This window comes from Amphibalanus amphitrite, unplaced genomic scaffold, assembly GCF_019059575.1.
Source record: "Amphibalanus amphitrite isolate SeventyFive unplaced genomic scaffold, NRLGWU_Aamphi_draft 000198F_arrow, whole genome shotgun sequence".
In the NCBI taxonomy this organism is placed as follows: domain Eukaryota; kingdom Metazoa; phylum Arthropoda; class Thecostraca; order Balanomorpha; family Balanidae; genus Amphibalanus; species Amphibalanus amphitrite.
In genome coordinates this window covers 60,301-76,990 of record NW_024881693.1, presented here as the reverse complement: position 1 = coordinate 76,990, position 16,690 = coordinate 60,301, and the positions used below count along the sequence as shown (strand labels likewise).

General features: G+C 44.2%; 1 protein-coding gene and 1 long non-coding RNA gene across 6 annotated transcripts in view; one reads left to right on the top strand and one right to left on the bottom strand.

Moving 5' to 3' along the window:
* The window catches only part of LOC122384762 (titin-like), a 108,961-nt gene that overhangs the window by 57,205 nt on the left and 35,066 nt on the right, over nt 1–16,690 (bottom strand). For 3 of the 5 annotated variants that reach the window (XM_043372478.1, XM_043372480.1, XM_043372481.1), the window contains exons 8-16: nt 15,495–15,920; nt 13,756–14,115; nt 13,062–13,508; nt 11,958–12,371; nt 10,102–11,328; nt 2,488–6,534; nt 1,829–2,179; nt 910–1,113; nt 535–636 (exon numbers count right to left, since the gene is read on the bottom strand). In XM_043372478.1, the coding sequence (XP_043228413.1) occupies nt 535–636; nt 910–1,113; nt 1,829–2,179; nt 2,488–6,534; nt 10,102–11,328; nt 11,958–12,371; nt 13,062–13,508; nt 13,756–14,115; nt 15,495–15,920 (7,578 nt within the window). The remainder of the gene's footprint in view (nt 1–534; nt 637–909; nt 1,114–1,828; nt 2,180–2,487; nt 6,535–10,101; nt 11,329–11,957; nt 12,372–13,061; nt 13,509–13,755; nt 14,116–15,494; nt 15,921–16,690) is intronic. The other 2 variants (XM_043372477.1, XM_043372479.1) reach the window with 2 other exon arrangements.
* The window catches only part of LOC122384767, an 83,781-nt gene that overhangs the window by 37,813 nt on the left and 29,278 nt on the right, over nt 1–16,690 (top strand). The gene's annotated exons all lie outside the window — the stretch shown is intronic.

The following is a 16,690-nucleotide window of genomic DNA, read 5'->3' as shown; positions in this document are numbered from 1 at the left end:
TACAGACGCGTGGATGGTCTTATTGTGTTCAGCTCGTCAAGACGCATCGAATGATATACATAATGACCTCGAGGTCACGTGACCTGAGGTCAACCTTTGACCTTGACCTTTCGAGGTCAACATATATATCATTCGATGCGGATTGACGAGAGGATCACGATGATGCCCTTAGTTTGTTCCTATCTTGACCAATTCGAAAGTTATTCGAGAAAAACTCTCTGCATATCTAGCGCCGCCATTTTGGCTTTTTCGACCCCTGTGACGTCATCTTTGACCTGACCTGAAAATGACCTTAGTAAAAATTGTAGATCTTGGCCGTGCGTATCCGATGCCGTTTACCGCTTGTCGCTATCTTGCTTCGTTCTCGAGATCTCAGGGGGGGGGGGCGGTCATCCGCCCCCCCGTCGGTGCGAAGTTGGCGCAGACCCCCGTCGGTGCGCGGGCTCTTCATAAATATTTAGCATTAAAAATCCTCTGCACTTATTTCTGCCGTCGATTCTTTGTTGTTTCCTCTGGTTATAGTTTGTCGCTTACCCGTTCGTCGACGAAGGCCTTCAGCTCATCCACAGTGGTCTGTGGAGTGATCTCGTTCACAGTGTAGGACTGCATCACTGCCAGCTTGGTCTCTGCCACGACCTGAGGGGACGGCAGCCGTGACTTGCCTATCAATCGGTATTGGAATGGTGCTTTTCATTTTTGTCCGATGTTTCGCTGTCAATGATCTTTTTTGTTCATAAGGGATTCGCAACATTGTAACCTTTGTGCCCTTATTAAGGTCTTTTTACATATCGATTGTTTTCTTTTGGTATGACTATCATTCGTCAAGGAAATAACATTTCTTTTCAAACTTTCACAAGCCTTCATGACTGGGGGTAAATTTTGTGTGTTGCTCTGTTCCGAGTGCCTCACCTTTTCGGCGGTAACCTTTTTGAGCTCCTGCTCCAGCAGCTCGGGCGTGATCTCCTGCACCACGGGTGCCGTCACCTCGGAGAGTTTGCGCTCGGCGGTCTCGCGCTCCACGATGAACTGGCGCACCTCGTCGACGCTCATGCCGACGGTGATCTCCTCCTGTGTGAACGCCTCCAGCGTGCTGATCTTGCGCCGCGCCGTCTCCTGTGTCACCCAAGTGGAAGCTCAGAGACGCGTCCGCAGTGTTTGAGCAAACACCATAAGTACTTGGGCCTGGGAGACAGACTTTAGAGACATTATATCACAGGTGGCTAGCTATCGATGGACTTATTGGTGGAGCTTGCATGCATTTAACCTTTTACGAGTGATTGGTGAAGCGACAATTAAAAATGAGAAGGCTGAGAAGAATTCGAATTATGTGAACTAGTAATAGCTCCAGTGTTGGCAAGTTGGTAAAAAACGCGCGTAACGAACAATTAGTAAATGAATTATCGTTCTGCTCTGCAACATTTTTAGTCACATGGCGGTCAGCAGCTGATCAAAGTCGACCAGCGCAGTTAGTCACCGATGTTTGAGAGACGGTTGTTGGTGGGGCAGGTATGCATGTTGTTATCACATAGTTAACATGTTGCAGAGGGCCTGCTGTAAAAGTGGTTCGATATAATATAATGTAAAATACATGAAGAACACTTCAAACGAGAAAAAACATGAATCACAGATGTTAGCCACACAGCTGCATACAAAGTGGCACTCTTTGAAATAAACACACGAAAAATTTAACGCTGGTAAAATCGTCAGCGTAATCAACGTTTTAAAAGTAACGTATACGAAATCATTCATTGATTGTTAGCTAAAACATGTCAGTCACCATTTGAGTTACAGCACTGTGCATCCGAGCACACATCTCGGACAAAAATACCTCGTCTAATTTTTCTATTGGCAGTTCTTCGACTTCTTCGTCTGGCTGCTTTGGCTTCCTTTCCTTAAACTTTTGCTTTATGGTAGTCACTTGGACTTCTTCAACCTCGACCTTCTCTAGTTCCTCGGGCTTTTTGACTGGCTTTAGCTGCACCTGTTCCAACTGTTCCTCGGGCTGTTTTGGTAACTGCTTGGGCTTCTTGGTTGGTTTTAATTTAGCCTCTTGCCACTCAGGCTTATCATCTTCCGGTTTCTTGATTTCTTTTGGTTTTTCATCTTCAGGCTTCTCAGTAGTGGGAGCCTCTGGAATCACGTCTTCATCCAGTGGAATGTCTTCTGCGGCAATTTCATCCTGAAACAGCCAAAACATCGTTAAAATCGTCTTACTTTTTGTCTAACAGTGCGTGTTCGTGAAATATGCTGCACATGGAGCTCTGCAGACTTAAATTTGCAGAACTCTTTGGCTGCACCTAATGAAATGCTATAAGACTATATAGTGTTAATAATTGCGCAAAACACAATTTTGAAGATTGTAATAGCATATAACACCGAATGCTCGTGACTTTTGTTTGTCATTTTTTTATTTACCTATTTATTGATGTCGAAAAATTGGAATCATGTTGCGCGAAATGAGCGTCAAACCATCAAAACCCCACTTACCGGTGCTGCTTGTTCAGTATGTTTCGGTTTCTTCGGTTTCTTTTTCTTTTCTCTCTTCCACACCTCAGGCTGTTCTTCAACTATTGGTTGATCTCCAGAAACCATAGTGTCTTCCTCTTTACTCTCCTCTTCTAATGGCCTTTCTTCAGGAGCCTTTGGTGCTTCCTGTGGTTTACTTAGGACTTCAGGTTTCGTCTCAAGAACTTCCTCGGGCCTTTCTATCTCTTCCTCGGGTGCCTTAGGAGCCTCAGGTCGTTTCGGTTTCTTCTTTTTCGGCTTACCTCTCTGCCACACCTCTCCTTGTTCTTTAGAAATATGCTCTTCTTCTTCAACATCAACATCTACTTCCTTAACCTCCTCTGCCAGTGGTTTTTCTTGCGGAGATTCAGGCTTTTCCTCCTTTTCTTCAGGCACCCGAGGTGTCGTCTCTGGAACTTCTTCAGGGGCTTCAGGCTTTTTCTCGGGTACCTCAGGTACCTCAGAACGTTTTGGCTTCTTCTTTTTCGGCTTGCCTCTCTGCCACACCTCTTCTTCTTCCTTAATAATCTGCTCCTCTTCTTTAACATCCACATCTACTTCCTGAACCTCCTCTTCCAGTGGTTTGTCTAGCGGAGATTCAGGTTTATCCTCCTTTTGTAAAGGCGCCTCAGGTGTCGTCTCAAGAATTTCAACAGGCTTTTCCGGTTTTTCTTCGGGTGTCTTAGGAGCCTCAGGACGCTTCGGCTTCTTCTTTTTCGGTTTATCTCTCTGCCACACTTCTTCTTCCTGAATTATCTTCTCTTCTTCTTTAGCATCTACAACCACTTCCTGAACCTCCTCTTCCAGTGGTTTGTCTTGCGGAGATTCAGGCTTGTCCTCCTTTTGTATAGGCGCCTGGGGTGTCGTCTCCAGAATTTCATCAGGCATTTCCAGTTTTTCGTCGGGTGCCTTAGGAGCCTCAGAACGTTTCGGCTTCTTCTTTTTCGGTTTACCTCTCTGCCACACTTCTTCCTGAATTATCTCCTCTTCTTCTTTAACATCTACATCCACTTCCTGAACCTCCTCTTCCAGTGGTTTGTCTAGCGGAGATTCAGGCTTATCCTCCTCTTGTATGGGCGTCTCAGGTGTTGTCTCCAGAACTTCATCAGGCTTTTCCGGTTTTTCTTCGGGTGCCTTAGGAGCCTCAGGACGCTTCGGCTTCTTCTTTTTCGGTTTACCTCTCTGCAACACTTCTTCTTCCTTAATAACCTGCTCTTCTTCCTTAACATCTACCTCCACTTCCTGAACCTCCTCTTCTACTGGTTTTTCTACCGTAGATTCAGGCTTTTCCTCCTTTTGTACAGGCATCTCAGGTGTCGCCTCGAGATCTTTCTCAGGCTTTTCCGGTTTTTCTTCGGGTGCCTTAGGAGCCTCAGGACGCCTTGGTTTTTTCTTTTTCGGTTTGCCTCTCTGCCACACCTCTTCTTCTTCTTTAATAATCTGCTCTTCTTCCTTAAGATCTACATCTACTTCCTGAACCTCCTCTTCCAGTGGTTTGTCTAGCGGAGAATCAGGCTTATCGTCCTTTTGTATAGGCACCTCAGGTGTCGTCTCAAGAACCTCCTCAGGCTTTTCCGGCTTTTCTTCGGGTGCTTCAGGAGCCTCAGGACGCTTCGGCTTCTTCTTTTTCGGTTTGCCTCTCTGCCACACCTCTTCTTCTTGAATTATCTCTTTTTCTTCTTTTACATCTACATCCACTTCCTGAACCTCCTCTTCCAGTGGTTTGTCGTGCGAAGATTCAGGTTGATCCTCCTGTCGTACGGGCACCTCATCTTTGGTCTCCGGAACTTCTTCAGGGGTCTCTGGCTTTTCCTCGGGCACCTGTGATTCTGGCTGTTCCTCGGGCACCTGTGGTGCCTCAGGACGTTTCGGCTTCTTCTTTTTTGGTTTACCTCTCTGCCACACCTCTTCTGCTTTAATAACCTGCTCTTCTTCTTTAATATCTACCTCCACTTCCTGAACCTCCTCTTCTACTGGTTTGTCTACCGGAGATTCAGGCTTTTCCTCCTTTTGTACAGGCATCTCAGATGTCGTCTCGAGATCTTCCTCAGGCTTTTCCGGCTTTTCTTCGAGTGCCTTAGGAGCCTCAGGACGCTTTGGCTTTTTCTTTTTCGGTTTGCCTCTCTGCCACACCTCTTCTTCTTCTTTAATAACCTGCTCTTCTTCTTTAACATCTACCTCCACTTCCTGAACCTCCTCTTCTACTGGTTTGTCTGCCGGAGATTCAGGCTTTTCCTCCTTTTGTACAGGCATCTCAGGCGTCGCCTCGAGATCTTCCTCAGGCTTTTCCGGCTTTTCTTCGGGTGCCTTAGGAGCCTCAGGACGCTTTGGCTTCTTCTTTTTCGGTTTGCCTCTCTGCCACACCTCTTCTTCTTCTTTAATGACCTGCTCTTCTTCCTTAACATCTACCTCCACTTCCTGAACCTCCTCTTCTACTGGCTTTTCTACCGTAGATTCAGGCTTTTCCTCCTTTTGTACAGGCATCTCAGGTGTCGCCTCGAGATCTTTCTCAGGCTTTTCCGGTTTTTCTTCGGGTGCCTTAGGAGCCTCAGGACGCCTTGGTTTTTTCTTTTTCGGTTTGCCTCTCTGCCACACCTCTTCTTCTTCTTTAATAATCTGCTCTTCTTCCTTAAGATCTACATCTACTTCCTGAACCTCCTCTTCCAGTGGTTTGTCTAGCGGAGAATCAGGCTTATCGTCCTTTTGTATAGGCACCTCAGGTGTCGTCTCAAGAACCTCCTCAGGCTTTTCCGGCTTTTCTTCGGGTGCTTCAGGAGCCTCAGGACGCTTCGGCTTCTTCTTTTTCGGTTTGCCTCTCTGCCACACCTCTTCTTCTTGAATTATCTCTTTTTCTTCTTTTACATCTACATCCACTTCCTGGACCTCCTCTTCCAGTGGTTTGTCCTGCGGAGATTCATGCTTATCCTCCTTTTGTACGGGCACCTCATGTTTCGCCTCTGGAGCTTCTTCAGGGGTCTCTGGCTTTTCTTCATGTACCTCAGGAGCCTCAGGACGTTTCGGCTTCTTCTTTTTTGGTTTACCCCTTTGCCATATTTCTGGTTGTTCTTCATGGACTTTTTGGTCATCTGCTATGTCAACGTCTGCTTCTTTGACTTCTTCTTGAAGTGCTTTTTGATCTGGGGCGTCCGGTCCCTCGATCTCTTCTTGTGGTTTTGTTTCCTCTGAAGGTTTAGGCAGTTCACGCTCTTGCTTTTTCTTTTCAATTTGTTTTACTTCAGTCACAACTTCAGTTTCTTCAGTCTCGCTTTCCTCTTGTGTAATCTTGTCAATAACGTCCACCTTGAGCTGCTCTTCTACCGCTCCTTCGCGTGTTTCTTCTACCTCCGATTTTTCAACAAATTCTGTCGTTTCCTCTGACTTATCAGTAACCTCTTTTGGAGCAGCAGGACGCTTAGGTTTCTTTTTCGGTTTGCCTCTTTGCCATACCTTAGGCTGTTCATCAGCGATTTTTTCATCATCTTCGATTCCAATGTCGGTCTCTTGGACCTCTTCCTCGAAGGGCTTCTTATCGGTAACCTCGGGCTTGTCCTCTTGTTTCTCTTCTGGTTTCTGATCCGGCCTTTCTTCTGGAGCTTCTTTCGGTATTTCAGGACGTTTTGGCTTTTTCTTTTTGGGCTTTCCTCTTTGCCAGACTTCTGGCTGCTCTTCAGTTAATGGCTGCTCTTCGGGAACGCTAACATTTGTTTCCTGCACCTCTTCTTCAAATGGCTTCTCAGGAGAGTCACTCTTTTCGTCTGTCCCTTCAGGAATATCTGGTTTCTCTGGCCTCTTCTTTTTAGTGATCGTAGTGTCAGCGATTGTTTCTTCTTGCTCTGCAACCTCATCTTCCTCAACCAGAACCACTGTTTCTTGTGTTGTTGTCTCCTCAGTAACAGTGGTTTCATCGAATGACTGCACGGTCATTTGCTCTGTGGTTTCTTTGAGGTCGATTTCCTCCGGTTGGCGCAAGACGGTGGGTTTCTCTGTGATGTCTTCTGATGTGACATCCTCTTCTGATACCGGAACGTTCTGTAATCGCATAGACACATAGGTCAATTGCAAAGGAATTAAGGGGGGCGAAATTTGTGGTTGTTTGAATGTTGCCTTCCACCATAACACTATGTAATGTGATTTTGGTAAATGTAACTTTCACCCTCCAGACACTCCAGTTAGGGGCGCGAATCGAATACAGTGATGTTTAAAATAATTCGAATTAGCCGAATTCATACTTTATGAAACAATCAGCACGCAAGATAATTTTGACTGATAGTTGATAGACACTATTGTTGGATCATTGATATTCATGACTTTATTTTCGTTGTTTAGGGATAACAAATGTCCTTGAACGACCTGGTTGATAAGTATCGTCATGAGAAACTTCGGTTGGGATGATGCTAAAAATTTAAGCAGCCCTACCATATTACATAACTCCAATACGTCTCACCTGTTAAGAACAACACGAGTTTCCCGTTGTTAAAACATGCACACTTTAATTGTTATCGATGCCATCAACATACATACATACAGTCATACATATCAGTGCACTGCATTTTTTAATCACATCAGAAAAATAAACACGATTTAAAAAACGTTTGTAAATAGTCATTGCACATTATTGCAATTCCATTGAAAGAACAACAACAGACGGCAAAGTATCGGCAAATAATTTTCGAGAAAATTACTTTTTTTTCTCGATAAATGAAAGGTAATCGGTTTGGAGAATAAAATTCAATTAATAATAACAATGATAAAAAATATAAAATTTCTTTCATGGTATCTGTTATTTCAATCCTGCTTTGAACATATTTTAGGGTTTTACAAATTTTACTTTTACAACAATGGACGTCTTGTTGTTGTAGATGAGAAAGAGGAGCTCATGCTAGTAAGTAATTGTTTATGGGAAAACATTCGGCTCACACTCAAGAATGGGTTTGCAACAACCGATAAAAACCATCGACATTGCCCTTGCCAGTTCATTTATGGGATATCAATAGTTTTTTTTTTCTACGTAGTTCATTAGTGTTCCTCCATTATGTCAGGGAAAGACAAGCATCGCGCTAAAAAATAATTGACATTGTATTAGGGCTCAGTATTGCAATTGTTTTTGTGTATTGTTGTTATTTCTCTTGGAGATAATATTCCATTACTCGGATGTGAAGTTATAGGGGAGAGTGGGGTAAGATGCCCAGGGTGGGAAAGACTCTAGCGGCGAAACAAAGAATCGGACCTGGAAATTAATGTTCTTAGCGTAAAGCGGAAGCCTGCCTTGTTAACTGCACAAAAATTTGCGAAGCTCAGTTGGGCAACGGCTGGCTGATGATTGCATGTTTTTTATTTGCTGCTTTCAAAAAATATTTTGGTGTCAAAACATTGTAAATATCAAAGAATGTAAATAATTTTTGCGTCCCTTGCTATAGTCGTGATACATTAGCATGCGTGTACTGTGTCCCAAACAGTTTGTTTCAGGGTGTAGTTTTATGACTAACAAATTGTACTGATTTAATGTTACTTCGGTACCTTGGGGTAAGATGCCCCCTGTCCTGATGGGGAAAGACGCCCCCCTAAATCCGTAGGCTGTCCTTCAAACAGCCGTCAAATCATTTATTACATACTTGTGATGTAGACAAAAGCCGATCTGGGACTATTGAGAGTCCAGTACGGTCGGGTGCTCCCCATGCCGGTCTCTCGGCCCACATAGCGACTTTTTGGGCGGCATCTGACTCTGAGAGCCCTCACGACGACCTATGTGGGCCCCAATATTGGCTCCAGGCCCCCTCACGACATCCTTTGAGGGCTCCCACGTTGGCCCCATGGGCCGCGTTGGCATCGGAGGTCCCCACGATGGGCTCGAGGGCCCTCAAGCATCATGAAGACCTATAAGAGCCCCACAGTGGTCTCCGAACGCCACCACGGAGGCTTGTTTGGCCGCGCTGGACTATGATGGCCCTAACGATGACCTCTGAAGCCCTTACGACTACTTTTGAGGGCCCTTATGATGACGTTTGAGAGAGAGAGAGAGAGAGAGAGAGATTTCTATATTTGCAGACTCGAGGTCCAATAAAAAAGGTACATGTAGGTAAAAGATCACTGATCAGTGATCGGCTATATGCTATATACAATCAGCTATATGCAAACAGTGCAGTGGACCAGGTCTGTCGAATTGACGACAAAAAGCGAAGATCCCCATGAAATAGGGATGCGATGATGCCATTGCGAGATTGTCCGATACGAGACATGAAGCCGAAAACAGCTTTCCGGTACATAGCCCAGAAGTTATCAATGCGCTCATTCACATACATAGATGAGGCACTACTAAAGCGGTCATAACCAAAGAACATTCTAGCGGCGTTATTGAAACAAACTATGAATTTACGCAGAACAGCAGCACGATGCGAATGCCATAGATGAACACCAGAAACATTCGAGCAATACATGGAATACAAATACTTCTTCACTTGATATGTACAGAGAGAGAACTTTCTGATCAGCGAATTGGCTCGACAACACAGAAGGCGATACTGGTGCTGCACCTCCAGATCATCAGATTTTGTTGGAACATTGCTCACTTCAAAGCCAAGATATTTATACCTATTCACATAAGTAAGCACAGTACCATTCAAGACTATATCTGGTAAAGACATATTTTTAAACAAATTGGGCAGAATAGCCATGCATACCGTCTTTTTAACATTGAAAACAATATCATGTGCATCGGCATATCTAGCACAAATGTCAAGCAATTTTTGCAGTCCTTGAGGCGTTGGCGATAGCAGTACCATGTCATCTGCATAACAAAGGTGATTAACACTGCCCAAATAATGACAACCAGCACCACTACTGTCTAATTTTTTAGACAGCTCATCAATGTACACGTTGAAAAGATATGGGGATAAGATACCACCTTGCCTGACGCCATTGGACACATGAAAGCCTTCCGACAAACAGGTGCCCCACATCACACGGAATGTTTGCGAACCATACCACGAAGCCAATAGTTGTACAATAGTGGCATCAACACCTCGACGCAAGAGTTTATCAAACAAGGTCCAATGTTTGGTGTCTACTGCAGGCTCGAAGGGACTACTGATTCGTTCAGGCGATTCACGTGCCCATTTATGTCACTTATAGTGCAGGGGGCATCTTTCCCAACGTCAGGGGGCGTCTTTCCCACCCTGTGGGGTAAGATGCCCCCTTTCACTTCTTCAGGAAAATGCTTAATAGCAAAAAAAGTTATAATATTTCGGGCACGAAAGTGTGATATTTTTGGAGAAAAATGATGTCGGCTTCCGTTGAAGCTTCAAGTTTTTGCTTTCCCATCGTCATTTTCGAATAATATATGACATAGCAAAACCCTGGGCATCTTTCCCCACTCTCCCCTACTAATTTTAATTTTGCCTTAGACTCGTCACACAATGGTATAGTCGGAAATCTGATAAGGTATTTGCGAATTATAGATTTAAAGTACATTGCTTATTTATTGGTTAGATATTTGTTACGCATAAAAATACGATGATATGAAAATCGTGAGTTATTATACACACGCTAGTGTCACTCCAAAATGTTGGCGAAAACTGTCAGACTGCTCTCTGCTCTGACCTGCTCCGGTCTAGTCGGTACCAACTCTTCTGCAACATCGTCAGCAGTTTCTTCAGGTTCAGGCTTCTTTGGTTTTCGCTTTTTCTTGTCCTTCTTACGTCTCCACTCTTCTGGTGTTTCCTTTGGTTCAAGTTTCTCCTCTTCGGGTTGCTGAATGTCGACTTCCTTCAGTTCTTCCTCGAATGGTTTGTCTTTTGGCAACCTTTTCTTTTGCGTTGTAACTGTAGTTGTGATTACTTCTTCTTCGTCTTCTTCAGAGCTTGCTTTGGTCACAATCTCGTTTATATCTGTCGTTTTTTCTGTCGTTATCTCTTTTTCAGGTTTGTCTTTCTTTGTTTTCGGGCCTTTAGGTTTCTTTTTGTCCTTTCTTCTTTTCCATTCCTCTACTTCGTCCTCTTGAAGTTCGTCCTTCTTTTCTACCTCAACGTCAACTTCCTGGACTTCTTCTTCGAATGGTTTTTCATCTGGTTTTTGTTCGGTGGCCGGAGTCTTATCAATTTTTTCCACGCGCTTTGAAAGCTCTTCTTTTACGATCTCACTTGTATCTGCTTGTTCCTCTACAAAAGGCCCCTCTTTGGGCTTCTCTTTTGTCTTCGTCTTCATGATCATTGTTGTCTCTTCAATTGTCTCTTCTTGATCGGATGATATTTCAACAAAGTCAGTGGTTTCAGTCACTTCTGTTGTCGTTGGCTTTTCTTTTTTGGGTCTTTTGAGTTTCTTTTCTTTCTTCCGTCTCCATTCTTCCGTTGTGTCTGCTTTTTCAACGTCCTTATCATCCGGTATATTAATATCAACTTCTTGCACTTCCTCTTCAAATGGTTTGTCTTTCGGCTTTTTCTTTGTTTTTGTTGTCATGACAATGGTCTCCTCTGTTTCCTCTTGATCTGAAATCACTTCACTGGACTCTTGAACTTCAACGACAACTTCCTCAGTCTCTGGCTTCTCACGCTTTGGTTGCTTTGGTTTCTTTTTCTTATCCTTTCGCTTCTTTTCCTCAGTGATATCCTCTTCGATTGTTGTTATGGTCGTGTCCTCTGTTAGTGTAGTATCAACTACTGTTGTTTCATCGATTTTCTCCACCGGCTTGAGCGTCACCGTCTCCCTGTCATCCTCGGTTCCTTTCTGGGTGGGTTTCGCGGGTTTCAGCTGCACTCTCTGCCACTCCGGAGTTTCTTCGTCCGCAGGAAGCATTCGTTTCGGCTTACGCTTCTTAGAGTCATCCGATTCCTGCAGGCATTGATCATGTTCATGATTAGCTATTAGGTCACGATCTGATGGTTCCTGACTCGGTGATGAAATGAATAAAATTAAGCTAAACTCTAAATAGGAGCAATATTTCCCCTTTTCTCCCAGGCTGCACGAAAGCAGGTGTGGGCTCTTTGATATTTCTTCGTTTTATTTCTAATTACTTGTTTACTGAGTTTTTGAATCCGAACCATTACGATACAATTTACGAACCTCCAACCAGTTGAACTTTATCAATAGAAATTTCATTTCAACCACAACGAAATAAGAAACGCGAAGATAATGAATGATAAAACTGGCCTGAAAATAACAACAGCTTCACTTGCGATAAGCATTGCTCGATTGTTAGTGTCATTTGGTATCAGTATCATATGCACATTTCCAAACGTGAGTTGCAAAATATCATTGTGATCAAATGTTATGTTTCATCACCACATCAAAAATAAAAATACCACCACATATCAGCACATGACCACATCAAAAATAAAAATACAATACGAGCGCATTGCTTTTAATGCAAATACCCGGTCCATTGGTAATGGACTAAAATCTTCAAAAATACAACTCATAGATCGTCTAAGTTTTGTACAGACGCTGAAAGCACGACAAACCTCAGGCGTGGCACTGACATCACTTGGCTTCTGCTCGTCTCCTGGCAATTTTTCTGTGTCACTTGTCTCTTCCTCTTCTGGTCCTTCCGGTTTCTTTGGGCGTTTCTTTTTCTTTTTTAGGGGTTTTGCATCAATGCCTGTGGGTTTCTCCAGTACAGGCCTATCCATGCTCTCAATCGGTTTCAACTCTAGAGAATCCCATTGAAGTGTTTCTGGTTTTTGTTTTGCCTCAATGGGACTTTCTTCGTCCACGTCTGGAATCGGTTTGAGATCCACGGTCTCCATGTCTTGTGCTTCCACTGGTCTGGGCTCTGCCTGGACTGGCTTGAGCGCGAAATTGACCCATTCCGGCTGTCCCTCCTCTGCTATGACTCGCTTCTTCTTTTTGGGCTTCTTTGGCTGCTCCGGTGTAGCCTGAAACGTGCATTTGAATTTAATGTACATTTTTACATAGTCTGCAGTGTCTGTTTATTGCATGCAACTTACCCTTTCATCCAAACATATTTAGAAAACTGACTCAGTTGTGTTAACATGCAATAATGGAAGGATACTTTTACTTTCTATGACTTTGCTTCCATGACCTTTCAACTGACATGTCAAATCATTTGTGTCAGGTATGATTTGTTTCATTATTGATGATTGCATTCAAACTCTTATATGTAGCCATATGAGTGGAACAGATGCTCACTCGTATGCCATTGCTTGGTGCATGGAAGCCGAATCATTATTTTGAGGCATTTTAGAATGTCCTTTACAAACATTTAGTTATATAAACATAATAAAGCAGATTTATCACTCCATTTTCACCCTCGCCTGGCCACGGGCCTCATATAATTAATTTGAATTTAAAATTTGAGCTCAACAGTCAGCATACTATTCAAATGAGAGAAAACTATCTAATGCAAGCTCATAGAACTCACATATGCTATGAGAGGTCTTCCTAAAATGCAGCTAATTTTGTATCTTGTATGTCTCATTTTTACACTAAGCCGTTTTGGAAAAAATGAATATATTGAGACCGCCCGACCGGACGAGGGTTTATCATTATTTAGGCTACTTTCGATAGCCCTGTTAAGCATAGACACCGTTTTGTCGGCCACAAACCTCGTCTGAAGTTGTCTGGTCTGGTAGCTGTTTCAGAGGCGTCGGCTTCTCTTCGGGAACCTCATCTGAATGTGCCTCGTCTTGAGCGGGTTCTTCGGTAGTGACGGCCTCAGTGGGCGCCTCTGGTTGTTCACCCTCCGTTGGTCGCTTTTTCTGTTTCTTCGGCTTCTTGGTCTTTTTCTTTGGGGTCTCGTCAAGAGTTTCTTCCTCGGTTGGCGCCGGCGCCGTCTGCTCCATGTCGGGTTTCGGCGGCTTCTTGCTGAAGTCGGGCAGTTCGGTGGTGGGGATGCGATCGGGTCGCGTCATGATGAGGGAGGTGATGGCGTCCTCCTCCTGCTCCACCTCCACCTTCTTCAGCTTCACACGCTGCCACTCTGGAAGGTGGTCCTCGGGCTGCAGCGGCTCCTCCGGCTGGACTTCCGTCACCTCGGCTGGCTGCGGCACCTCCTGAAATATTCATTCGAAATGAACGGTGAGCTATGTAAGTATCAGAGACCTTGATTAAATTCATTACATTGGACAGCCTACTGAGTACTGTTGCTAAACTAGCATAGATAACTACTGTACATGTTTTATTACGCACTATTTATATTAAATAAACTAGCATCCAAAGAGGCAAACCTGAGCTTCTTTGAATATCCAGTGCAACATAAAGATATGCTAGCGCATTAAAATAAGTATGAACGGCACAAACCTCATCGTCCCCTGACGGCAATTCCTCTTCATCCGGTTTGGCCATGTCGTCCGGTGTTTTTAGCTTCTTGATCTTTTTCTTCTTTGGCTTTTTATCGGGTTTCTCTTTATCATCACCGGGGATTTTCTTGAGAATCGTGTCCGCTTCTCCAGGCTGTTCTGGTTTTTTATCAATGCGGCCTTTGTCAGTGATGTCCTCCTCTGTATCACTTAGTGGTTTCAGCTCCACAGTTTCCAGCTTTTCCTCGTCTATCTCCTTGGGAACCTGTTTCACCGGTTTTAATGAGAAGTCGATCCACTCAGGAGTTTCTGAATCCAATGGTTGTCCGCGCTTGGGCTTCTTCGGCTTTTTGTCCTTGTCCTGAAAGCGCAATTTACACATGAGTTGACAGAACCAGTGGATATGGTACTAATTCAGGGAAAAAACGTATCAATATGGGTGCCATTGAATCCACCTTGGTGGCATGTTTGTTATTACGCATGGAAACGTTGATCGCGCTTAGTGAGTTGTAAAACTTTTCACTGTAAGTGAAATGATGCATTGATAGATTTAATGGCAGCAACAAATAAAGATCAAATATGAAAAATACCAAACCAGTATAACGCCTTTTGGGGCGACTAACGGAGCGAGCGAGAGGGTGAGCCTTGCACGTGCGAAATTTCGAGGGGTAACCTCCAGCTGACTTGTGCACGGCACCCTACTAACCGGTCTCTAGCGATGTGCCAAATTTGAGCACAATCGGCCCAGCCGTTCTCGAGATCTGGAAGCGGCACCCTGCACGTGCGCACGTGCAAAATGGGTCCCAACTGACTTTTGCACGGCACCCTACTAACCGGTCCCTAACTGTGTACCAAATTTGAGGGTAATTGGTCGAGCCGTTCTGGAGATCTGGAAACGACCCCTGCACGTGCGCACGTGCAGCAGCGCCCCAACTCTGGCACATGGATATGCAGTGCCTAGTGGGTGCCTACCTACATGCCAACTTTCAGCGCAATCGGCCAAGTAGTTACCGAGATATTGCAACAATTACAAAACGGACACCTCTTCGTTTTGCACGTGGCACGTGCATAAGGGGTCACCCACATGCATCAGGAATAGTCCAATACTTGGTAGAAGGAATGAAGCTACCCTACAAAAATTACCGCGTGTAAATCGGTCAAGTGGTTGCTGAGATATAAGCCTCGCAAAAGCGTGACCACGGCCGGCCGGCCGGCCGGCCGCTCATACTCAGAAATTTCCGTTAATCTAAGGAAAGCTACGCTCGCTTCGCTCGCTCCGTAACCAAGCAGTGACGGATGATATCTGAAGAGGATGGTAACAATTGTAACAAGGTGAAATAGCATACCACCCAACCATTTCCTAGCGCATATACATACACTAATCGGTAACCAAATTTTTTTTGTCAATAGTTAAAACACTATTCGTTAGAATTGTGTTTTTCTATTGAAAAACAAATCTGAGTTCCCTGACAATTTTGCAAAAGCTGCCTGAGTGCACTTAGGAAGGTTTGGTTAGGAGGCTAAGTAATACATGTAAGTAGGTGTATTAAGAATGAGCTATTTTATTATCCTTGATGTTTCTTTGTTAGAGGTCATGTAAGCCTAGCAACATACCCACAAAATTTATGTTATGATGTGTCATTCATTTTTGCATTTTCACTGTTTGTTTGGTTTGATCTCCATTGCTGGTCTTTTATAAGCGTCTTTGTAAAATATATGACAATCACAAAAAAAACTTACCTCTGGCTGCCGGTCATCTTGCTTTTCTGGAACTTGCTCTCCTTCTCTTGCCTCGGGTGTTGTTACGGGAACCTCTTCGACAGCTTCCGGGCGTTTCTTAGGCCTTCGCTTTTTTGGTTTCTTTGCACTGCTCTTGTCTTCCTCAGTTTCGCCGGGAATCTTGTCCTCTGGTCTCGTATCCTCTTCCGAGATGATACCATCTGCCGGCTGAACATCATCAGATGACTTTTTCGGTACTTCCTTGAATTCCAACTCTGTTCTGGGTATCCGATCGGGGCGGCTGAGTGTCATGCTCGTTAACACGTCCTCGTCCTCATCCTCCGGCTTGGCGACCTTCTTCAACTTGAAGCCCTTCCATTCGGGTGCTCCGTCTGGCTTCTTGGGCTTCTCCTTCTGCTGCGGCTTGGCGTCCTCCGGAACGTGCTCCTGCGGGTACACAACTCAGTGAGTGACAGCACGGGACAGAGCTGATCGACACCCAGTGGGTCACCGGGTGCAGGATTAGTAGCATGCTCACTTCCGCTGAAAGCAGTGACGATAAGACGAGCAGTGTCTTGTCAGTTGGCTCATTCGGAACGCGTGGTCTCAAGCTTGGTATTGAGCAGGATGCGATGGAAATCAGGCTAAATAGCTCGTAGGCTTCAGATGCGTTCCTAAAAACATGCATGCACGCATGACAGGATTCAGCATGCACCGGTGACATTGTGTTTGTTCCAGAATATCTTGTGGCTGCATTGTGTTTTATGTGATTGATCGGCGGGTGTGCATTTGTCGGAGCTTCATAGTGTCAAACATTATTCGCTGAACAACCTAACAACAATCATAATAATTCTTAAAAGCATTCCATCTGTCGAAACTTAAGAATAAAAGCCCAAATCAATTACATACACCTTTTAATACCACGGTAAAGGGCTACATAACATGTAACGCCAATAAATATACATTCATACAACGCCCATATCCTGCGTCCGTCATCGCCGTAACAGGGATAACTGCTTAGCAAGGGAATCATATCCAGCCATTAAAGCTATCAAAAGCAGGGAGCTTTTATGGTGCAAATAGTACCCTGAATAGTTGCAGTGGTATCTTATAACGACGAAAGGCTAAACTATGGTCACGCAATATTGAGCGAATTAAAGTTGCAGTACCAAACTACTAAAGCAAATGTAATAACTATGCTATAAAGAAATTATGTC